At 33.9% G+C, this 26,241-nt stretch overlaps 1 protein-coding gene across 1 annotated transcript in view; it reads right to left on the reverse strand.

Moving 5' to 3' along the window:
• Positions 1-26,241, reverse strand: part of MAN1A2 (mannosidase alpha class 1A member 2) — a 162,501-nt gene that overhangs the window by 46,682 nt on the left and 89,578 nt on the right. The window contains exons 7-8 of the mRNA XM_004420607.3: positions 18,206-18,329; positions 13,731-13,824 (exon numbers count right to left, since the gene is read on the reverse strand). Coding sequence (XP_004420664.1) covers positions 13,731-13,824; positions 18,206-18,329 — 218 coding nt within the window. The remainder of the gene's footprint in view (positions 1-13,730; positions 13,825-18,205; positions 18,330-26,241) is intronic.

Here is a 26,241-nt window from a genome sequence, read left to right on the forward strand (position 1 = left end):
TTTCTTGAAAGTGAAGTAAATAAAGACATCTAGAAGTCTATTTCCTCCAAGGTAATGGGGTTCAAAGCACTCACTTGTGGTGCAGCCTCGGTATGAAATGAGCTTCGTAGACTAGAAGAGGCAGTAGAAACAGCTGCAGAATAGAGACTGGGATAAAGTACTATGTATTCTGGGAACTGGATGTGTAATACCCTCAGGAGAAGAGAGAGTTGAGATTCCAGTATAAAAAAAAGACCAAGTTCTGAACTGGTGAGCCAGTATTAATAAAACTGCCAGGAATGGAGGAGTGAGTAAAGAGAGGAAAGAACAACATACATATCATGAAGCTCTGACACAAGATGAGCTTGCAAATGAAAATTTCAATGCACATGAGGAAAACTAAAGTCATAAAAGAATTGCTAACAAATTCAACTATACAAAAAGGAGAATTCACCACACCAAGCAAAAGCAAATAATGGAGCAACCTTCTGAAAATAAGTTTAAACTAAGTATATTTAAAAAGTATTCTAAGAGAAAAAGTAAATATATAAAGCCAAAACTGATAAAATTAAATTGAAAAATTGCAAATATAGGAAATTTTAATATACCTATTTGAAAACCATAGATCAGTCAGAAAAATATTACATAATGAATCTAAGAACAGTCTTGTTTCAAATACTGTGAAGTTTCAATTATCTTAAAGGAAATTAAACTCTCTGCTAAACTATGAGCAACTTGACAACAGACAATCTTATTATGGCTTAAGCTTCTTTACATATCCTATAGCATCTAGCATAATTCTCACTTTTGGTAACATGTGCTCAATAAGCAGTTATTAAATGAATGGCTTAATTTCCATTTTCAAGTATAAATAAAATTTCACAATTATAATAACCTGTCTTTAAGGTACTTTTTCTTTTTTTAATTGGACCACCTTTTTAAAAGAAATGAATCCATTTTCATAGTCTCTCACTCTTTTTCAATTTAGGGAAACAAATAATGGATTATGGGGTAAACAGTAATACCTAGCATAATACCTAATACTTAAAAGTTCAACAAAAAATGTTTGCAGAATGAATGCATTAAATACCTGAAGTATTCATGCTTACAAGTTTTAATAAAATTTCCATGTATACATTTTTAAACACTTTCCTAATTCCCCCAATACTAAGATGTCTATAATCGTAGTATAATCAACTGTTACATGAAATATCCATTGAAAACATAATAAAAAACAACTTATCATATGTCATTAATGTGGATTATCAGAAGAATGCATAAAAATCTTCATATTAAAATTTTCCTTTTGGAGTTTTTTAATCTTCTATAAACGTATCTTTGTGCCTAAAGCTTTTTAATTTTCTCATAGCTCAATGTCCAGACGAAATATTTCAAACTGCTCAGTTGACTGTAGTAAGAATGTATTTTGTAAAAATACCCAAACACCCAATTCCATTCCTCTCCTCTCTCTTAAAAGAGTTTGAACTTACTGTTGCTTCCTTCTCATAATTTACTTGCTCCTTAACCCCATACATTCTGGCTCTAGCATACACCACATAACCAAACCAAAATGGCATTCTACAGTTTAACAGTCATTTCTCAGTCCCAATACATCAAATAAATTTTAAATGTGGGAATAAAATGATTAGATCATGCAAAGGGCATTGTGGAAGATGAACTAGAAAGGGGTAATACTGAACTGAGATAGATAATTGAAGGCCTAAATTAATTGAAGGAAGAAAAAATGAAGGAACGGATTTTAGAGCTACTAAGAAGGTAGGAAACAACAGGACTGGAGGGTGGTCAGATTGTCAGGTTTCTGACACAGGCCAGACTATGTAGAGTCTGGGTAAAATAAGAAATCATGAAGAGAAGTAAATTTCAAAGAAGAGATAATAAGCTCAATTTTGTACATATTGATTTTAAGGTTACCTACAAAATATTAAGGAACAAATATCCTGTACATGTGGGAATATAGGTTTAAAGCCCAAGAAAAATCAGTAACGAAATACTGATTTACATCAGGGCTGGGGGGGAGTGGTAATTTTTTCTGTAAAGGGCCAGATAACATAAAGCTCTGTCGCATGCTCCTCTGTTTTGTTGTTGTTGCTGATGATGACAATTATTTAAACAATCCTTTAAAAATGTAAAAATCATTTTTAACTCAAAGGACATACAAAAACAGGTCACAGGCTAGCCTGTCATAGCTTGTCAATCACTGACTTGAACGTCACCAACATATAGGACATAGTTCATCCTGTAAGAAGAGAAGGGGTTGGTGAGGCAAAAATGGAAAGGGGAATAAGTAGAAATTCCTAGGAATATCAACACTTAAGAAGCTAAGTGAAGAAGAATAGGAAACAAATTCCCATCCCTTGAAAGTGGACTGGCCTTGTATCTTACTTTGTCCAACTGAATGTGGTAAAAAATAACAGTGTACCAGTTTCAAGTCTAAACCTCAAGAGGCCTTACACGCTTCACTTCTTTTTATGAGACCCTGTTATACTGCCATGAAAAGAAGCATGGTATAGCCTGATAGATTATCACATGGAATAGAGCTGAGTCTTCTCAAATGGGGACTTGTTAGATCAGCCAGCCTCCAGTCAACTTGCCAGCTAACTAGAGACACATAAGCAAGTCCAGGTAAGATCAGCAGAGCCCAAGCCAGATCAAAAGAACCTCTCAGTAAACCTGTAGATTTTGGAGAAATAATAAATTGTTTTAAGCCACTAAGCTTTAGAGTGGTTTGTTATTCAGCAATAGCTAACTAATACATTGTCCTTTTTGGACTAGTCGATAGGGCAGTCACTGGGCCACGTAAGAAATTACTTTTAGTGGAGTGGTAGAGAGCAGAGCTCAAAATACAATTTATTAAGAAGTAAACAGAAAGCAAACGAGAAAAATCAACAGGTAATCTAGGAGAGTAGAGTGGGATATGCAAAAAGCAATAACGAACAGAGAATTAACATTTTGAACCATAAGTGCATGAGGAGGTTTGGCAATGGAGCAGTACAAGTGTGTTAAAGTTCTCACCTTGTTCAGATGGAAGATACAGTAATGATTAATTCTAGATGTCATTACAAAAATATAAATAATCAGGACATAAGTTAAAATTCAAGGGCAACTGTCAGAAAAAGATGGAACTATATATATAATTTTCAAACTAGTAAATAAAGACACAATGAAACAAAAAACATAAAGAAGCATGGGGAAGGATATTTTAAGAATGCATGATAGAAAAAAAACCCAAATAAGACAATAGGAATTACCGAGGAAAAAGATTTGAGCTTCTGACCAAGAGGGAGTAACAAGGACTGAGTTTACCCCGCAACCTGAAACAACCAAAAACAGTGAACAAAATACATGAAATGATGGTTTTCAAGACATTGAGCATCAGGCAACGAAGAACAGAGATCTCTGAGAGATCAAAAACAAACAAGGTGAGTCCTATGACTGCCCCCAAATTACTGCTTCAGGAAAGTTTCCAGGCAGAGGCACAGGGAGGAGGAATAAAGGCATAGTCCAGCAAGACCAACACCGCTGGGGTTCACAAGCCACTGTACCAGAGAAGAGACCTGCACAGAAAGAGAACCTTGGATATTCGCAAAGGATTCCCTTTGAGTGTTCAGCAGAGTACTGAGCAGCACCTGCATGTGAGGAAACTATCTGAGACTGGGAAAAGAACCACATGAAAGGACTGGAGGGAACACTGCCTGGTGCTCACAAAGAGCATACTGGTAATAATGCCTCTTCCCATCAGCCGGACTAGAAAAATTCATAATTCACGGGGCATTAAGTACTCAGGAAGATCTTGTCTCAGTAGAGGGAATAACTAACTCTGAATTGAGCAATGCATCAGATACCCCTAACAAATCATAATAGCAACACAGGAAAAGATCAAATAGTTTCCAAGTAACTTAACTGTATGCCTGAAGGAAGCTCAATAAGATTTCTAGGAATACAAAAATACCCAGCATCCAGCAAGGTAAAACTGATAATGTCTGACATCTAATCCAAGATTACTAGGCATGCAAAGAGGCAGGAAAAAACAACTCACAATGAGGAGAATAATCAATCAGTCAAAACTGATCTAGAACTGACAAAGATGGTAGAATTACTAGAGAAGAACATTAAAAGTTATTATAACTGTGGGACCTATGTCAAAAAGATAAGTAAAGACAAGAAAGACTAAATGCTTTCTCCCTAAGATCAGAAACAAGACAAGAATGTTCACTTGCATCACTTTTCTTCAACACTGGACTGCAGATTCTAGCAAGTGCAATTAGGCCAAAAAAGAAATTAATTAATTAATTAAAATAAATTTAAATAAATGGCAGCCATATTGGAAATAAAGAAGTAAAACTGTCTTTACTTAGAGATAACATGATCATCTGTGTAAAAAGTTCAATAGACTCGACAAAAAAGCTACTAGAACTAAAAAGTGAGGCTAGCAAGTTGTAAATACAAGATTAATATACTAAAATTAATTTTATTTCCATATATTAGCAACAAAATATCAGAAATTGAAATAAAAAATACCATTTGTTATAGCATCAAAAATATGAAATATTTATGGATAAATCTGGCAAAACATGTAAAAGACTTGTACACAGAAAACTACAAAAACTTTTTGAGAGAAATTATAGAGAACACTTAAATAAATGCAGACAGATATAACATTTATGGATTGAAAGATGTCAACAGTGTTAAGAAAGTGTTACAGTGTCAATTCTCCTCAAATTGACCTACAGATTTCAACACAATCAAAATCCAAGCTCTCCTATAGAAATTGAAGAGGTGATACTAAAATTAATATGGAAATGCAAAAGACCTAGATAACCAAGACAATTTTGAGAAAGAACAAATTTGGAGAGCTAACATTACTTGATTTCAAGATTTGTAATGAAGCTATACTAATCAAAACAGCATGGTATTGACATAATGATAGATAAACAGATGAAAAGAATCCAAAAATAAATTCACATCTATATGATAACTGATTTTTTTTACAAGGGTGTAAAGGCAATGCAGTGGAGAAAGGATAACCTTTTCAACAAATGGTGCTAGAATAGATACCCATATGCAAAAGAAAAAAAACGATTTTGATCTCTAAACAAACATCAACTCAAAGTGGGTCTCAGACTTAAATCTATAAAACTTTTAGAAAAAAATATAGGAGGAAATCTTTGTGATCTTGGGTTAGGCAAAGATTTCTTAAATATGACACCAAGAACAATTCATAAAAGAACAAGTTGATAAATTTGGACTTGATAATTGGAAGCTTTTGTTCTTTAACACTAAGAGAATGAAAAGACAAGTCAAAGACTGGGAGAAAATACTTGCCAAAAATATATCTGATAAAGAACTTGTGTCTAGAATATATACCAAACTCTCAAAACTCACAAATTAGGAAAACAATCCATTTTTTAAAAATGGGCAATTGGAAAGAGGTTTGATAAGACAATACACCAAAGAAGATAAATGGATGTCAAACAGCATGAAAAGATGTTCAACATCTTTAGCTATTTGGGAAATGCTAATTAAAGCCACAATGAATTACAACTACACACCTATGAACATGGCTAAAATTAAAATACTGACCATATAAAGTGTTGGTGAGTATGTGGAGGAACACTACTAATGGGAATGTAAAATGGTACATCCATTTTGGAAAACAGTTTGGCAGTTTCTTAAAAAGTTAAACATACACACCTATCATACGACATAAACATTCCACTCCTAGGTATTTACTCAAGAGAAATGAGAACATATGTCCACACAAAGGCTCGTATGTGAATGTTCATAGCACTTTATTTCGTAACAGCCCAAAACTGGAAATAACCCAAATGTCCATCAACAGGTGAATGGATAAACAGATTGTGGCATTTCACAAAGCAGAATTCTACTCAGAACTATTGATATATGCAACATGGATGAATCTCAAAATAATTATGCTGAATGGAAGAAGCCAGACAAAGATGAAGAGTATATATAAAGGATTCCATACAGGGTTCTAGAAAATGCAAAAGCCTACAATGATAAAAAGCAGATCACTGGTTGCTTGAGGAAGGAATGAGAAAGAAAGTAAGGGGAGAATCATATAGGGGTATGAGGAAATCTTTCAGATGTGATAGATATAGTCACTATTTTGATCGCGGTGATTGTTTTCATAGGTGTATACTTATTTAAAAACTTACCAAATTGTACACTTTAAACATGTACATTTTATTCTATGTCAATTATACCTTAAAAGCTGTTTTTAAAAAAGCAAGTAAACAAAACAAAAAGGATATTTGGAATCAGTTCAAACCTATCAGTAACATCAACAAATTTAATCTGTTTTCAATTTTTAAAATACTGAGACACTCATATTGGAATTAAAAAAATTTTTTTTTTAAATCTATATACTTTTTACTAAAGACACACCTAAACTAAAATTGCCCAGGAAATTGAAACTAAAGAAATGGTCAAAAGATAATTGGGCATGGAGAGCAGTATTCTGGAGAGTAAGGAATAGGAAAGCGAACTGATCAAAGTTAAAGAGTTGTCAGGGGTACTGGTGATCCAATTGGAATTGGAAATTATAAGTTTGTAGTGACTTTAATCTGTACTACTGATGATTTTCATCAGCAATGCTCAGCTGACTCTGTACATGAATGAGAAAGGCAGATGGTTGGGTTGACACAAGTTTTGGGATTTACAGGATAGATACCACAGAAAGATAAATGTACTCGAATATTCCCACATTGGTCTGGAACCTATGCAATGTAGGCTACAGAAGAAAGGAAGCAATAAGGTAATCCTCTTGTCCAAACATTGAGGATCCTTGCTCCATCGTTCTTCTGTTGCACCCAATCAGTAAAAGATCAGCCCAGCTGTCAGTCTTTTCTACTATTATCCCCAAATTCACAATTTTCACCATCAATAAGAATCCCAACATTACTTGTCAACTTTTCTATGACTCCTTGATTAGTGCTCTTTCCCATTTCCTAAAGCAGAAATTTGAAATTTCTTCTTCCACAGTTCCCTACTGCTCTACCTTCTCCCTTACTCTGAGCAGACAAACATGCCTTCTAATTCACAGAAAAAATGCAGCCCGTTGGTGGAGGAGGGAGGAAACCCCCCAAAAACGTATCTTTCAACTTTCTGCACCCGACCTATCAATTCATCTGTTCCCTTTGCTTGTTAAAGAGGAAGAAATGTTAGTTCTCACTCTATACACTCCATCTAGCTCTGGACCCTAACCACTTCCGCTTCCTTCTCAGGAATCCTCCCCATCTTGGTTTATCTTCAACTTCTACCCTTGAACTGAATCTACTTCTTAGCATCTAAATGCTTATTATTAACATCTTAAAATAATCTATCTTTCTTGACTCTACCATACTCTTTTAGTTTGGTTTATATCAAGTGTTTACTGAAAGAGTGAAGAAAGAGAAATCATGGATGATGTCTAGATTTCTGCTTGGACAAAGGGCAATAGTGCTCTTCAACGCAATTGGGAATACTAGAGGGGGAAACAGCTTGAAGTGGAAGGAGTCTAAATTTGGGGCATGTTGAATTTGAGGTGCTAGTTGGATATCTAAATGGATATGACAAACAGGCTATCAGATATGTGGAAATCCAGAGAGGGGCTAAGTTGGGGGTATACCTTTGGGAGTTATCAATAATATAAAATGGATTTGAGCCATGGGCGTTCACTCAGAGAGAAATGTATGGAATGATTAAAGAACATAAATAGTACTTTAGAGCATGACACTTACACAAGTAAGAGTTGTTAAAATAACATATAGGGCATTTTTTTACTTTTGCACTTTGGCCTCATACATATATTTCTGGATATGTTGTAGATCTGAAGAAAGGATTAACAAATGAGCAGGAAAGAAAACAAGATAAAAATATAACAGAATTAAAGGAGGTGAAATAACAGGGAGAAAAGCTAAGAAAGGCAAGTCTTTGGCATCATGGATTAGGGGAAATGTTTCTAGATCTGTGAATTATTGCCAGGGTTTACAGATTTAGTTATAGGTTACTTAGGTTATAGCACGTAGTTCCAGCCCTGCCTGACAGGTTCTTTCCAGCTTTTCTATTGTTGCTCCAGTGGAAGATTATATTTTTAATAAACGAATATATAGCAGAAGCCTGAGATCTATGGTAACTATAGAATTTATCACCCTGTAGTCTGACTTACTTACTTGAACCACTTGAACCATGCCTGCCGAGGTGACAAATTTGAGGAACTGTGTCACTCCAAGGTCCTTTAGATATTCAGAAATTGATAATACATTATAAAGCACCAGTAAATATCAATGATTCATATGCTCTATCTCAGCATGTCATGGAGTTAATGGCAGGTTTCTAACAGAAGCTATTTCTTGAAGTGTTCTTATAGGAAATTCTAGAATAAAAACTAATATTTGGGGACTGGCCCAGTGGTGTAGTGGTTAGGTTTGCGCACACTGCTTTGGTGGCCCAGGGTTCATGGGTTCGGATCCCGGGAGCGGACTTAAGCACCATTTATCAAGCCATGCTGTGGCGTGCATCCCACATATAAAGTAGAGCAAGATGGGCACGGATGCTGGCCTAGGGCCAATCTTCCTCAGCAAAAAGAGGAGGATTGGCAATGGATGTTAGCTCAGGGCTAATCTTCCTCACCAAAAAAAAAAAAACCCCAAAAAACAAAAAAACTGATATTTGTATCAAGTGTTATAGTTTATGAAGCATTTTCAAATAAATTATCTCATAACTATGACCCACATGATCATCCTATTAAATAAGTATAACTAGAACAGACGAAGAAACAAAGGCAAGGAAAAGTTAAATAATTTATCTAAATTATTAAGCAGGAAAAGATAAGATTATGCTTCTAACTCCAAATATTATATCCATTCTTGTTTTTTCCACAATTTTTAAATTTAGTAGTATAAAACTTAATGAATCAGTAATAACCAATTTCCTCAATTTTCTTCACTTTAGTCATTAAACGGCATAACCTAAGCATTATACTTAGAAAAGCAGTGAAAAAATAAAGTGTAAAAAAAAGATTAAAAATCCTAATGATGTGCCTTTAAATCTAGATTCCTTACTATATCCTATCTGTTGCCAAGTACTTCTCCTGAAGGTAATTACCAGTAATTATTCTGTGATTGCTATGAGCACGTCACAGACATCATCATTCCTCTAATTATAATACAGTTAGCCAGAGCTGAACTCTGCTTTCAGTTCTCTTACATTTCAGTTCAATCCACTGTTTGTTTTGCAGACTATTTATACATATGACAGATGTATACTGCTCAAAGATAATAATGGAATTTGATATACTTTTCAGAAGCTGATATAAAATATACAAAAACACTAAAAGGAACAAATTGGACAACTGAGTAAGGACCGCAGCTGCTGAAGTGATATCAGGGCAGCTCCCCCAGGACTGTAAAGACCTCATGCCAAAATAACCAGTGAATAGCTCTTTTTATAACATTCTCAAAATTAATAACTGCTGAGAATGAATATATTCTGAAGAAGTAATCTGAATTTATTTTGTAGGAAAAAAACAAAGAAGAACGAAAGAATTATTTTTATTGCAATTTTTATATTGTGGTAAAATATATGTAACATGAAAGTTCCCATTTTAACCATTTTTAAGTTCACCATTCAGTGGCACTAATTACAGTCACAATGTTGTACAACCATCACCTCAAATGGAAGCTCTGTACCTATTAAGCAATAACTCTCCATTCCCCTCTCACCCAAGCCCCTGATAACCTCTAATCCACTTTGTCTCTACGAATTTGACTACTCTGGATATATGATATAATAGGAATCATACAATATTTGTCCTTTTGCAATTGGCTTTTTTCATTTTAGCATAATGTTTTCAAGGTTCATCTATGTTGTAGCATGAATTGGAAGTTCATTTCTTTTTATGGCTGAATGATATTCTATTGTGCGGATATACTACATTTTATTTATCCATCTGCTGGACACTTTGGTTGTTTCTACCTTTTGCCTATTGTAAATAATGTTGCTGTGAATAGTGGCATCCAAATATGTTTGAGTTCTTGTTTTCAAATCTTTTGGGTATATACCTAGGAACTGAATCGCTGGATCATATGGAATGCTACGTTTAACTTTTTGAGAAACCACCAAACTGTTTTTCACAATGGCTGCACCATTTTACATTCCCACCAGCCACGTACAAAGGTTCCAATTTCTCCACATCCTTGCCAACACTTATTTTCTGTCTTTTTGATTACAGTCGTCCTAGGAGGTGTGAAGTGGCATCTCATTATGCTTTTGACTTGCATTTCCATAATGACTAATGACACTGAGCATCTTTTTCATGTGTTTATTTTCCATTTACATATCTTCTTTGGAGAAATGTCTGTTCAAGTCCTTTACCCATTTTTTAATTGGGTGTTTGTCTTTTTGTTGTTGAGCTGTAGAAGTTCTTTATACATTCTGGATATTAAGCCCTTATCAGATATAAGATTTACAAATATTTTCCCTCATTCTGTGAGTTGTCTTTCACTCTCATGATAGTGATCTTTGATGCACAGAAGTTTTTTAATTTTAATGAAATCCAATTTACCAATTTTTTCTATTGTTGCCCGTGCTTTTGAAGACACCACTGCCAAATCCAAGGTCATGAAGGTTTGTCCCTGTTTTCTTGTAAGAATTTTATAGTTTTAGTTCTTAAATTTAGGGTCTTTGATGCATTTTGAGTTAATTCTTGTATACGGTATAAGGTAAGGGCCCAACTTCATTCTTTTTCATGTGGCCATCCAGTTTTCACAACATCATTTGATAAAGAGAAAGAGCTATATTTTTAATAATTAAGAGGCCATCAATGCTATACTGTTGATCAGTTCAAAGGCTGGCAATTCCCAGTTATTTTTTTTTTTCAGTATTCTAAGATTTTGGCATGAAAGATGGCATCTTTTTTATTTAAAAATGTTTTTAGTCTTACTTCAAAAGTAACAGATGTTCATTACCAAATTTAGATTAATAAAGGTAAACAAAAAGATAAAAATGAACATTCAGAAGAAAACACAGATAACCCTGGTTTCTATTCTTGTAGTTTTTGTTTTCTTTCTCTTTGTGTATATCTTTCTATATATGTCATATTTATCTATGTCAAGTATTCTATAACATAACATTTAATGGCTGCACAGTATACCACATCTGGGTGGACTATAATTTATTTAACCAAATCTCTTTCATAGCATGTTTTAAAACTGCACTGTCCAGTGCAGTAGGCACTAGTCACAAGTACCTATTTAAATTTAAACTAATTAAAAGTAAATAAAACTTAAAATGAAGTTCCACAAAGGTACTAGCAACATTTCCAGTGCTCAATAACCACATGTGGCTATTGACCACTGTATTAGATAGAACAGATATAGAACATTTTCTTCATAATAGAAAGTTCTATTGGACAGGGCTGCTTTAGAACGTTTCCAAATTATCCCTATTATAAATAACTCAAAAGTTATTATAAATAAACTTTATATATATATATATATCTCTCTCTCTCTCTCAAATATATATATCTCAAAATTTCTTTGGAATACATGCCTAGAAATGAGTCGCTGCTTCAAAGGGCATCCAAATTTTCACACTTTTTGAAGCAATTGATACAGTGATGTGTCTATTTCCTTTACCAATTTAATAGATAAAGAATAGTGTCTTCTGTTTAAAAGCTGCATTGATTTGATTAGGGATGTGGTGAAGTGGGACAAGAGAGGGACAAAGGTCTCTGGTGACCAGTCTATGGAGATGCTACAAATATGTTACAAAGACAGTAGTCTTTGTAAATGGTAGTAAAGTGGCACTAGTCTGTACAGAAAAAATGTGTTGTCACATTACATTGTCTCCAGGTACCATTTACCTTCATTAACCACTTAGGGTTAAATACGAACATCTATTTGTTGTCCACTTGTGTTTCATTTTTTCATGAACTAACTGTTCTCTGTCCATTTTTCTACTGGGGTGGTCATCTTTCTCTTACGATCTTATAAGAGTTCTTGATATAGAGAGGCTATGAAAACCTTGTTTTCCAAACATGTTCAAATATACTTCCTTGTTACTTGTCTTTCATTACAAAATGTAAGAGATTAACATTTATACAGAGTAAAAACTGACAGCTTTTTCTTTATGGTTTCTGCTTTATGTGACATGCTTAGAAAAGGCTTTCCTGATTATATAATCAACCACCTTATGGTCTCATTTTTTATAGTTATATAGTTCTATCATACAGAATATATACTGGCATATAAGAAAGGAACTGAACATAATTTTTCCCCCAATGTTAGAATACTCCAAAATCTTAATATAACTCTAAGAGGAAAAAATTTATAATAAGATTCACCCAAATTACTGAGTAGATATCCAAACCAGTCACCCTTATCTGGAATAAGAAAAGTACATTTTTATATTTTAGAAATGCTGCTCTCAGGATTTTGTTTTTTTCAGAAAGTATCATTTTCACTCAGTCTAGACATTAGACCTTCATATATTTTATTCAAAATAAAAATGAGCTACATGTAAAGAATTTCAGGATAGAGGAAAAAAAAAGTACATAAGAAGAGTCAAAAGATTAAGATCTATTCCCAGATCCATGAAAGACATAATTGTATTGACTGATCTGCTTTCCTTTCATAGAATAAAGGACAATTTCCTTGAGAGGAGCCCAAAAGACAATCTATGGCAAACGTTTTCCTACTCTTGGTAGGAAACACTAGCATAATTTCTCAGTGGCAGATTCAACAGTGTTTTCCATACATAAAATTAAGTGATTGTTACTTTTACCTCTTATTCACTATTTCACCACGATTTTATTAATTTCAAAAATAAGCAAACATGTTACACTAGGGGCAAAGTCACAAGTGTTACTATTTATTTTAGTTTTCCTATCTGTTAAGAGAGAATACCATGGATAAACCCATAATTTACTAAAATTCTTTTAAGTTCCACATTTCCACATAAAAACTTATTTATTGTTTTTAACAAATCAGTTCCTTCAAAGATAAATTCTAAAGTTCTAATAAGAAAATCAGCTGCTCCCCAAACAAAACACTGTCTCCTCAGACAGAGGGAATTACTTCTACCACAGCCTCACATAACAATTGGTACATTCTTCTACCATCACATTTATCACATTATACTCCAAGTACTTCTAAGTGTGTCTGCCTACGCTGCCAGCCTGGGATCTCCCTGAATTCAGACCAAGTCCTACATGTTATTTCTCCATCTCCAGACTCATCCGAGAACTTGGCACAGAGCCTGATAAATAACAGACACTGACAGCTTCTTTTAAAATGAATGACCGGACATAACTTGTCCAAGAGCAGTTGCTCCCTTTTCTAGTCATTTAACATATTCATTTGTTCTTCATATTCCTTTGATAAATACTTATCCCAAGCAATACACTTATTTACATGAAGATATGATTTATGAATAAGGGCTTAAAGTACAACCCTTCCCAAATGCCACAATACATTTTAGCAAAGTACTTGACATATACATGAAATAAAATATTCATGTGAGACAGGTTATTAATGTTTCCATCTTACAAGTAGAAAAACTGAAGCTACAAGAGATTAGAAACTTGCCAAAGGTAACAGCACTAGTAGATCACAGGGTTAGACACTACCTGAGAGTTTCTAACTCTACATGTAGTACTTTTCACTACATCAAGGAAAAGTTTTCAGACAAATAACCTTTTAACAAGGTATCAGTTGTACCAGAATACTTACACTGACCCCAGCGACCTGTTCTTGGGTTCAAATAATTTGGATAAAGACCATTTGGACGATCCATTTTCTGAAGTAGTTTGCGAATGTGCATGACCTAAGCAACATAAAATTTAAGAATGCAATTAACAAAAAATAACATGTCATCAAGGCATTATATGTTTTTTCCTCACTCAGAACCTCCCCGGCTTGCGCGCACGTGCGTGTGTGTGTGTATGTGTGTGTGGTGGTCAGGAAAGGCTTCTACTTTTTAAATGACTCATTATTTTTATAAGATGATATATGATCATTATTTAAAAGTCAATCAAAAATAAAAATACAAAAAGCACAGAGAGAAACCAATTTAAATCCCAACATTTACTATCCAGAAATAGACATCAGAAACATCAATGATGAACATCATTCCAGATATATTCGATATGTACATATCTAAATATAAGAACAGAAGTAATTTCATAGAAATGTAATCATAATATGACACTTGTAATAAAAAGTATGAAAATAATCTGAATTTAATAGATGAAAAAGCAAATGAACTAAAACTAAATTGCTGAACTTTCAACACTGATCCCATAATAGATATCCCTAAATTCCTAAAATTCCAAAACTTTCAGGTCCTAAAAGATCTCCCTGAAGTTAAGGGGGAAAAAAACCATGAAATATATTAAGAAGCTGGAGACACTCCCAGGGACTTTATTTTGATTCATGTCTAGATGGGACGGATTTTGTAAGTGCTGGGAAAAAAAAAAAAAAAGGGCACAGAGATGTCCTATTCCTTGTATTCTTATTTGTATGAGAGAGTTACCATGACATCTGAGGATAACCTAGTTGGTATAAAAGACTTGGGAAAACTTTTTTCCCCCACATACCTTATATATACTTCACTATTTTCTGAGCATAGCACTAATCCTTCTAACACAAAGTTTCCAATCATCTTTCATTTGGCTGGATTTTGTCATCATGAAATCTTAGAAATGTGCTCAGGGATGCTACATTACCTGTGTTCTTTCATGTTTGAGACCGACTCTGTGTACAACAATCTCAGTCTGAATAATTTCAGAAACCAGGTTTAGTCGGTTCGGAACGAGGTCGTCAGCAAAGATGAAAAAATTAACCTTCTTTTGTCTTCTGAAAATTATGCATACATTGAATCCTCTCTGCCTCTCTTCTAAATCTTTTTATCTATCTCTTTTTTGATTTCCACACGTTTAGTAACTTGTCTCAATTTTGTCTTCTAAGTCCCTTACCATATTTTGAAAACTTTCTTTGTATTGATTCCATTTTGGCCTTCATTTTGCTGATAAATTTATTTTTTCTTATACTTTGTTACTGATATCATATCTTATTGTCTCCGAGCACTTGTAACTCTTGAATATATACTTGTTTTATAGAGATGAAAGCTCCATTATCGTCTCTCTCATGGTGATGTTTGGTCAGCATTTTCAATTGCTATTTTCTGATAAGTATTTTTTGGCCATAATTTATTTTTCATGTTCCTTCCCTCTTTTTTTCTGGTAATATTTTTGTATATAAATTCTATACTTCTTTTTGGATGATTTACTCATTACTATTTTTCTTGAACCAGCTATTCATAAGAGTTTTTTGACATAAAAAGCCAGGTAGAGTCCAGATGTGAATGTGCTTTTTCAGCCTTTGCTTCTCCCCACAAAACTGAGACTGGCAATGCAGCACTGCTCATAAGAGAGAAGCTGTCATTTATTCTCTTCCCTCACCAAAGTTTGCAGGCAAATATATAGCTTGTCTGTAAGTCTTCACTGAATTCTATTTTTCTAGCTTCTCAAGAGCATCTTGTTCAGTGGGATCCAAAGGAGCATCCACCATCAGCTTATGATCCTGTTCTCATTGCTGCTAACGAGGATTTTGGTTTTGTACCTCAAGATGTACCACTTACTTTAGAGAACTGTGCTCTACTGCCTTTTTATTTTTGAAATCTGCAGCCATAAACATCCTCTCTTCAGTTTCTCAAACTTCTCTCTGATTCTGATTGCTTAGGACAACCTTTCTTCCTATTTTGTGATGTGAAATATCAAGTTTCTCTTACTTTTGTTAAAAATGGAGTTTACAGTTCTGTTTCTCTTTCTTGTTGCTTTTAGGTTGATTCCTATGTGTGTTAGCGCCTCCACTTCAGAAATACCATATGTCAGATTATCTCTGCTTTATGAATTTATCATCTTATTAATTGCTTAATCTTTTTCCTTGTTTTCACTATGATTATCTCTTGCTATTATCCCATGTCAGTAATTCAGTTTTCAATTATGCTCAGTAAGTTCTTTGTTCTTTTTCATTTATTTCTTATAGAAATATATTATTTAAGGTCTCAATTTGTTTCTTTAGCTCTTCAATCTTTTTGTATCATTTTATTGTTTTATTTTTGAGTTCTTATTTTGTTGAATTCAATTTCTATAATAGAATGAAGTATTCATGGTGACTTTTTAAAATTTGAAACTAGGTTCTTTTGTCAGTCTTTTACATACTACTTACCACCTTGCTTTTGTTTCCTGCAATGTTTGCATAATTTCCATGCTTTCTCTTTTCATCTTGCTCACATTTAACAGGGTCAGCCCTGACCAGAACTTTGATTTGATATTGTCTAGTTGAACTGTCCTTGAATTCCTTCTTACTGTGTGTGGCGGGTATTCCTCCCCTCCTGGATACAATCTGAGATCCGGAGTACCAGTGTATTGTCTGATTTGCTGAAGCCTATGTGTTCAAGGAGGATGGAAGGTGAGAATCCCTCTGGAGCTGTGGGCAGTTGTATATCGGACATCCTAGGCACCAGTCTCCCTTGTAATATTAATAGAGAATACCAGGAATTTGTTGACTCACTTTCTCTGCCCAGTAAGGATTCCAGATAGGGTAGGAAACAAACTTAAGTACCATGCCAGAAATCTTTTTCTTCTTTTTTTGGCTGTCACATGTTTATGACATGAGGTTGCAGCCTTTCCTTCTTTCATTGCTGTTGATGAATTTTTGCTGGTCTTTACTATTTTTGTTGTTATTGTTCATTTAGTCAGTAAAGGAGAAATTCTGTGATCTGGCTTCATTTTGCTATCTTTACCTAAAAATTCTTCTCAAGTGACAAAATATTGCATACAAAGGAAGGAATATATATAGAGTCTACTCACATCCCAATTTAAGAATACAACACTACAAACACTTTTGATGCTGTTTACTGCTACCCACTCATATATCACTGCCTTTGTCCTAGATGTAGTCAGAGTCCTGAATTTTATGTTTGTCATTATCTTGATTTTACTAAAATCACTTCTGAATCCCTAAGCAATATATTTTTCAGCTCTATTTGTTTTGAACTTTATTACAGTTGTATCATATCCTTTTAATTGATAAATATAACAATTCATTTTTTTACTGCTGTATTGATTTTATTATATAAATTGCTAATACAAACAATGCTTCCATGTATATGATGTAAATATACATAACAAAGAGTGGAACTGTTAGGTTAAAGGGTATATGTATTTTCAACATTACTAGGTTTTCATCTTTTAAATGTAAGCATTTAATGCTCCTGGAATTAACTGTTATAATCTACAATGCTACACTTGCCGTAACATTTCCACTTATATATGGGTCTGTTTAAGGGCTATTTATTCCATTCATCAATTTGTCTCTGTGCATCCCTACTACACTGTCAGTGTTGAAAACTGGGTAAAGCAAATCCACCCAAAATGTTTTTCCTCAGGGGTATCATGAAAGTTTCTCTTCTATATAAATTCTGTGTCTAGTCAACTTTTTACAGTTTTCCTTTAAAAAAAAAGCCAATGGGGATTTGATTGGCATTGACTTGATGCTATAGATCATTTTTATGATATTGTTTACCTATAAATGAACACGATACATCTCTCCATTTATTTAGGTCCTCTTCAATGTCATTCAACAGTTTTGAACTTTGTTTATCTTTTGTTGATTTACTTGTAGGAAACTTACACTTTTGTTCCCACCACACAAGGTATATTTTTATAAATGATAATTTCTTGTCTGCTGTAGCTGGTGCAGAGAAATGCTGCTGATTTTTAATACATACATTGACCTTTTATTCAAAAAATATATTAAGCTCTTATTTCTACTAATTTAAACGTAGACTGTCTTAATGTTTTAGGTAGTCATATAATCTGTGAATAATTACTGTTGTCTTCCTTTTCAATTCTTAAATTTTTTGTTCATTTTGTTTTTCTTGTCTTACCATGCTGATGAGGAACTTCAGCACAATGCTAAATACAGATGGCAATGGAATTTTTTAAAAACATGCTAGTAATACTTTAAATATGTTCTAAATGGGACATTTCTTTAGATAATTTAAAAAGAAAAAGAAGGCCAGAGTCCTGATAAACATACTTCTAGAAAGGCAAACATCTTCTAAGCATTAATCAAGTATTTGGGTAAAGCTTAAAAGACTCTTTTATAATAAACAAAGAAAAGAAGGCAAAAAAACTAACCTTTTTGTAGTAAACTGGGTCCCCAGTCAAGTAGCTGAGGTGGACAAACTCCATATGTAGTGTACCAAATTCAGCAAGAATGCTGCTACCTGCAGATGCCCAGCCCCAGTTCCGCCCTACTCCACTGAATGAAAGCAGAGGTAAAAGGAGACAGGAAAAAACCAAAACATTTTTTAAGTAAATACATAAATTTTAAATAAATCTCTTAGAAATGATTATATCTAACAAAATAGCTTACTTATATGTAAAATTTTATTAATTTAAAATCTTTTGAACAGGTAATACATCTACGTGTTTTAAAAATCAAAATACAGAAAAGCATACAGTAAATATATTTTACCTCATTCTTCTCTCTCTTCACCCCACCAGGCCCCACATATAATCGCTTTCATTAGCTTCTTATGTATTAGTACAGAATTTTTGATGCATATATAAGCAATCCAAATATATATTATTTTCCTCCTTTCTTAAACAAAACATAACAAAGTATACTTACTTCTTTGTATTTTGCATTTTACTCTTAAGATAGACTTCAGTGGTCTTTCTATACCAGTTCATAAACAATTTTCTCATTTTGTTTTTTTACAGCTGCACAGAATTCCATGACATTAATAATTTTCAATTGGAATGCACCACCCCAGAGGCATACGAAAATGTGTGAGAACATTTTGAGTCGTCTTAATTTGCATTTATTGTGCTGGCACCAAAGATGTAACAGCACAGGATCATACAATGAAGAACTGTCCTGCCCCTAATTCAGTGCCTGTGTGAAAACTACTGCATTATATGAATAGATATAATTTAATCAATCCTCAATTGGTGGTCCTTTGGCATATTTCTAATATCTTGCTATTATGAAGACTTTTACAATGAATAATCTTGTGTACATTTTATTTGTGCAGTATATCTCTAAGCTATCTTCTGCTTTTTTTTTTAGCCTTATAATATTTTATTGGAAGCCAGACCACATAAATGAAAAAGTATAGAAGCTTTGGATGTTATCTTCTGTCTAAGAAGGTTAAGTTTCTTCTGAAACACAGGTTGAGCACAAGCAGATTACCTTGGTTTTAAGCTTTGTTAAGGGTAGTCTATTTCAGTTTTACCTCTACTTCTAGGGAGTGGCTCTCTGGCATCTCAGCTGAAAACCCGGGGTGTTTACTAAGGGCCCTCCCTCCACCTTGGCAGCTTTAAACACCGACCTCTGTCTCCCCAGTACCACATAGCTGTTAATTTTCTCCTTTGCCCTTTAGCCTCCAAATGCTGTTTTCTGGTTTCCTTGAGTCTTGCCCCATGCATGTGCAGTTATAGAATCGGCCAACAACTTGAGGGAAATTTGTACATAAATTTTTGGGCTCTACCTCTGCAATTCCTTCCATCTTGAGATTCTGTCCCTCACATCTCAGCCCTTTTGGTAGTTCCAAGACCTGAGCATAATCTCCTCTGCCCCAAACGACCACCACTTTAGGCTTGGCCTCTATTGCTCTGCACCATGATTTAGAACATGCCCTCAGGGAAGAATCCAATGTTTATATGGAGATGACTTTCTCTTAGGATCACAGTCCCTCAAGTCCTACCTGAGTTAAGTTGCTCTCCAATGCCTTCACACCATTTTGTCTAGCTTTTATGATTGTTTTTGGTGGGAGGGTTAGTCTGATATAAGCTATTCCATGGCTGGAACTGGAAGTCTAGATTAATTACTCCAGTAGCAGAGTTCATGGGTTATTCCTACTAGAACTCTAAACCATTCTCTAGGGTCTTTTCTACTTAAAGAGAAAGTAAAAATATAAATCTTTCTCTCATTTTATATCCACCTGTATACTGGCAATTCAATATGCTATAATTTATTTATCTGTGTTGAGAAAACATTAAAATAGAGATCAGGACATATCACTATCTTGCTTAAAGTTTTTTAATTGTTTAGTGCTATTTTTACATTGTCTTTGAAATTACAGTAGGCAAACACCTCTAACAAATTTTTTTGTAGCTAGACATGAGAATCAAGGAAGAAATATGGATATAGTAACTGTATGGGACAGTCATTCATTTCACAAATATTAGGTGTCTACTATGCTCTGGGAGATACATTAGTGAACCTGACATATAACATTCCTGCTCCCTAAATAAATAAATTTTCTTTTGTGAGGAAGACCAGCCCTGAGCTAACATCCGATGCTAATTCTCCTCTTTTTTGCTGAGGAAGACTGGCCCTGGGCTAACATCCGTGCCCATCTTCCTCTACTTTATATGGGACGCCGCCACAGCACGGCTTAACAAGCGGTGCGTTGGTGCGCACCCGGGATCTGAACCTGCAGGCCCTGGGCTGCCGCAGCAGAGCGCGCGCACTTAACAGCTTGTGCCACCGGGCCGGCCCCAAGAGCATTTTAAATAGTGATAATTGTTATGAAGAAAATTAAATAGAGAAATAAAATATTGAGTACTAGTGATAGAAGGTGAATTAGAAGAAAAACTCTATGAATAATGTTCAAAGAAAATGTTTCTGAAATGACCCAATTTAAACTGAGACCTGAATGACGAGAAGGAGCCAGTGATGAATAGATCTTGGAGGAGAGAATGCCCATTGAGAAAACAGCAAATGCAATGGCCCTGAGGAAAAAGAAGGTGGCTGGTGTGGCCAGCTCAAGAAGGGGAAGTGAATGATACAGGATGATGTTAGAGAACTAGGTGTAATCCAGACTATGTAAGAATTCTGTAGGCCATGGTAAAATTTCAGAATTTTTATTTTTAGTGTGATGAAAAGTCATGGAGGATTTTAAAGAATAGAACATAATATTTCAGGAATAAAGCATACCTTTTAGAAAGATTACCTAGGCATCAGCATGGTGAATGGATTATGGTGTGGTTGAATATAAACACAAAGCCCCAAGGAGGTCCAACAGCTCACTCTTCCCTGTAAAAACTTTCTGGCCAAAGGTCCCAAATGAAAGTTTCATTCATAGTGCATTTAACTATTTTTCAAAATACTAAATTCTAAACAAGGTTTTTCACTTTTTATTTTACACACAGCCTCACAGGAACAATCTAAAATGCTAAACTTCATTGAAAACTTATGATTTTTGCATCATTTAAATTGGAAGAAATATTAAAAATAAAAAGTTTTATTTTTCAATGTAAAAATATGTAGAAGGTACTCTGAATGAAAGCAAAAGGAATGCCATGTGTGAAAATATCTGGTGTGAAATGTTTATACATTTTAACATGCAAAAATTTTAAATTGAGAATATCCTGCTTTTAAGCAGAATTTATTCTGAGCAACTGTAGAGAGAATATTTTTTCAAATAAAAGCATACAAAATAGTCAGTTGAAGGTGTCAATTTTAAATCTGGATAAATGTACCAGGATGTATGTCTTTTTTTGTTCAGAAATGATTTTATTTTGGAAAATAGTTTTTGAATGGGATTATTTTATAGACCATTCAATAAAATAAAGCCAATTTTTCAGTCATTAAATAAATACTTTAAAAATTAAATTATTTTTGGGCCGGCCCCGTGGCTTAGCGGTTAAGTGCGCGTGCTCCGCTACTGGCGTCCCGGGTTCGGATCCCGGGCGCGAACCAACGCATCATCTCTCCGGCCATGCTGAGGCCACGTTACACATACAGCAACTAGAAGGATGTGCAACTATGACATACAACTATCTACTGGGGCTTTGGGGGAAAAATAAATAAATAAATAAAATTATAAAAAAAAAAAAAGTTTAAAAGAAATAAAAAATAAAAAATAAAAAACACTGAACAAGACTATTAAGAGAAAAAGTATAGACCAATCTCATATGCAAAAAAAAAGATGCAAAGATCCTAAACAAAATATTAGCAAAAAAAAGGATAGTATATCATGATCAAATTGGGTTTACTCCTTGAATTTAATAATGGTTTCTCACTGGAAAACAAATCAATGTAAATGGCTGCAACAAAAAGATTTAGGAACAAAATTCTTAACACTTCAATCACTACAGCAAAATAGCTTTAAAAAGCTCAACAATACAAGATTTTTAAAAAATCTTAAAATATTAGAAATAAATAGGACTGCCTTAAACTGCCTGATAGCAGTTATCTATAAAAAACCAATAGCTAACATCATAATTAACAGTGAAAATCTCACTTTCTACTAAGACGAGAAAGTCCTTGATCTCCATTTCTATTCAATATTGTACCGTAGGTCCTAGCCAGTACAGTAAAAGGGGGGGCGGGGCGAAGGGTACTGTCCTTATTCACAGATGACATGATTGTATAATATAAACTAAATGGAAAATAATCTCAGATAAATTATTGATATTAACAAGAGAATTCAAATGCAGCAAAATTGCTGAATTCAAAATAAGTTTACAAATGCAAGTGTATTCTATGTTTCAGCAGTAAATGGTATTTTAAAAAATCAAGAATCTAAGAATAAATCCAACAAAATTTTTCTAACTTCTACTCCTATTAACACCCTGAAATCTCCTAATGACTGAATTTGTCTTTCCTGCAGGAAAAAAAACATAAATTCTGGACAAAATACAAAATAACAATGACCTGAGTCACTGAAGAATGAAGAAAAGCAGACAGATTCTAAGGATAGTAGAAACCTATGAAAATAGGCAAGAAAATGGGGTAAGTTACTCATTTTCTTATAGCTTTTAGCCCAAAGACAAAGTCCATAGTAGGCAGAACAGCTAAAATTTGATAGAAACTAGCAGACTTTCTTTCTTGAAGAATCAGAAGCTTGATTCTTACAGCTGCTGAAAAAAGAGGGAGGAGGAATCCTGGAGAGGAGAAAGCCAGAGAGGAGAAGCCCCCAATTCTGTGTATGAACTCAGCGAAGCCTAAGCAGGATACATAAAGAACCACGCTGTGGCCCATCTTATTAGTCAAACTGCTGAAAACCAAAAATAAAGAGAAAATCTTAAAGCATTCAGAGAAAAAAAGACATTATATATAAAACAATTCAAATTCTCACTTAGAAACAATGGGAACCAGAAGAGAGCAAAACAGCATCTTCCAAGTGTAGAAAGAAAAAACTCATCAACCAAAAATTTCACATGTACTAAAAACATCCTTTAAGAATGAATGCAAAGACTTTTCAAACAAGGAAGAACAGTAAGAATTCACCCCTACATATTAGAACTACAAGAAATGCTAAATAAAGTTCTTAAAGCTGAAGTGAAGTGATACTAGATTAAAACTCAGATCTTCAAAGAGAAATGAAGAGCACTTGATATAGTAATAACACCTGGATAAATATCAGACTAGTACTACTCTCAATTTCATTGAAATAAATCTGTTTAAATAAACATTTTAACAATGTATTTTGAGATTTATAGTATATTAGATGTAATTCACTTGACAACTATAGCACATAAAGGATGGGTGTAAATGGATAGGTATGGCTGAAATGTTTCTATACTTTACATGAAGTGGTAAAATATTAACTCTGTTAACTGGAAAATTAATTATGTACACTGTGATTCCTGTTGCAATCACTAAAAAAAAGAAAATAAATACATTAAATAAAAACACTAATGGATAAATTAAAATAGAATTCTAAAACATATTCACCAATTCAAGAGAAGTTAGGAAAAGAGAAATGAAGAAATAACAGAGAACTTAAATCAAACTGCATCCATAATTAAATTAAATGTTAATGGATCAAACACTCTAAAAGGCAGATACTGTCAGACTGGAAAACAAAAGCAAGACCCAACTATATGCTGTTTCTAAAAGAAGAACTATAATTATACCAATTCAGTGAGGTTGAAAATAAATGACTCAAAAAAGATATACCATGAAAACAGTAAGCATAAGAAGGGTGGAGGAGTTACAATAACCTCTGATAAAACAAACTTCAAGACAAAAATATTACCAGAAATTATGAAGGACACATCAAAATGATAAAAGAGTGAAACCAAAGACATATCATACATGTGTAAGTACCTAAGAGTAAAGCTTCAAAATACATGAAGCAAAAACTTGACAGAAATAGAGAAGTAGACAATTCCACAATCACAGTTGGAATAGTTTAACACCTCATCTTAGCAACTCATAAAACATGCATACCATTACTTATTAATTTATTGATTGACTTAATTAAAAGTCAGGAGAAACAGATGATCTGAATGACATTATCAACTACCTTAACCTTATTGATAACCTCCTGTAGGTTAACAATATAATATAAAACATTATACCCAACAACTATAGAATATACATTCTTTTTAAGTATAGTCACATGCTGCATAATGATGTTTCAGTCAATGACTCACCGCATATACAATGGTGCTCCCATAAGATTAGTACCATATTGCCTGGGTGTGTAGTAGGCTATACCATCTAGGTTTGCATAAGTACACTCTATGATGTTCACACAACAATGAAATCACCTAACGATGCATTTCTCAGAACGTATCCCTGTCATTAAGCGACACACGACTATGTATTTACCAACAAAGACTATATACCGAGGCATAAAGCAGTTGCAATAAATTTAAAAGAACTGAAATACAGAGTATTTTCTCTGGTAACAATTAAATTAAATTAGAAATCAAAACAATAAGATATCCAAGATTTCTAAAATTTGGCAAATTGAACAACACAATTATAAATAACTGAATGTGTCAAAAAAGATCTCCTAAGGGAAATTAGAAAATATTTTTTGATAATGAAAAAACAACATATTAAAATTTCTGGGATGCAGCCAAAGCAGTCCTTAGAGGGAAATTTATAGCTTTAAAATTCTTACAGGAAAAAATGCTTATTAGGGGGAAAAAAAAGAGAAAGGTCTAAAATCAAAGACCTATGGTTCCAACTTAAAAAAGCTTAAAAAAAAAAAAAGCAAAGTAACTCTAATAAAGAAAAGGAAGGAAACAATAAAAATAAAGCAGAAATCATTGAAACAGAAAACAAAAACCTAGAACTAATGTTAACTAAATGTATCTAAAAACAAAAGTTAGTTCTTTAAAAAGATTAACAAAATTGACAAATGCCTACCCAGAATGATAAAAAGAGAGAACACAAAATACCAATATCAGGAATGAAAGAGGGGTTATCACTACAAAGACTAGAAACACGAAAGGCATAAGAAAGTAATATGTACAACTGTACACCAAAAAATTTAATAACTTACATGACATGGAGAAATTCCTTAAAAATACGATTAATTAAAACTGACAAAAATGTAAACAAAATCTGAATATATATATAGCCATTCATGAAAAGGAATGGCTGAATATATATATAGCCACTCAACACCCATTCATGAAAAAAACTCTCAGTGAAACAGCAATAGAAGAAACTTCCTCAATCTGATAAAGGCAAATGATGAGAAATCTACAACATCATACTTGATGAATTTTTTTTAAAAAGCAATATTGTAAAAACATTTTATGGAAATCTAAAAGACTAGAAAATATAGGTGGAGACTTTTTTTTTTTTTTTTTTTGGTGAGGAAGATTAGCCCTGAGCTAATGTCTGTTGCCAATCCTCCTCTTTTTGCCAAGGAAGATTGGCCCTGGGCTAACATCTGTGCCCATCTTCCTCTACTTTATATGTGGGATGCCTGCTACAGCATAGCTTGAGAAGCAGTGCATAGGTCCGTGCCTGGGATTCGAACCTGTGAACTCCCAGGCCGTCATAGTGGAGCGTGTGAACTTAACCACTATGCTGGGCTGGACCCATGGTGGAAACAATATTTTTAACCAAGACTGTAAACCCAAAAGTTATAAAAGACATATTTGAATATATAAAAATCTAAAACATATGAATGAAAAATTATTGCAAATAAAGACAACAGACAAGTAGTACAACAGGGAAAAAAGAATTAATTCTATAATCTACAAAGCACTTTTACAAACTAACTATAAAAAGACAACTCAATGAACACTTAGGAATAGGTATGTCACAAAAAAGCAAATCTAAGTGTCCAACAAATTTATGAAAAGGATCCTCAAGGGGCTGGCCCCATGGCTTAGCGGTTAAGTGCGTGCGCTCCACTGCTGGCGGCCCGGGTTCGGATCCCGGGCGCGCACCGACGCACTGCTTCTCC

The sequence above is a fragment of the Ceratotherium simum genome, chromosome 2, assembly GCF_057802395.1.
Source record: "Ceratotherium simum simum isolate JZ-2026a chromosome 2, ASM5780239v1, whole genome shotgun sequence".
Taxonomy (NCBI): Eukaryota; Metazoa; Chordata; class Mammalia; order Perissodactyla; family Rhinocerotidae; genus Ceratotherium; species Ceratotherium simum.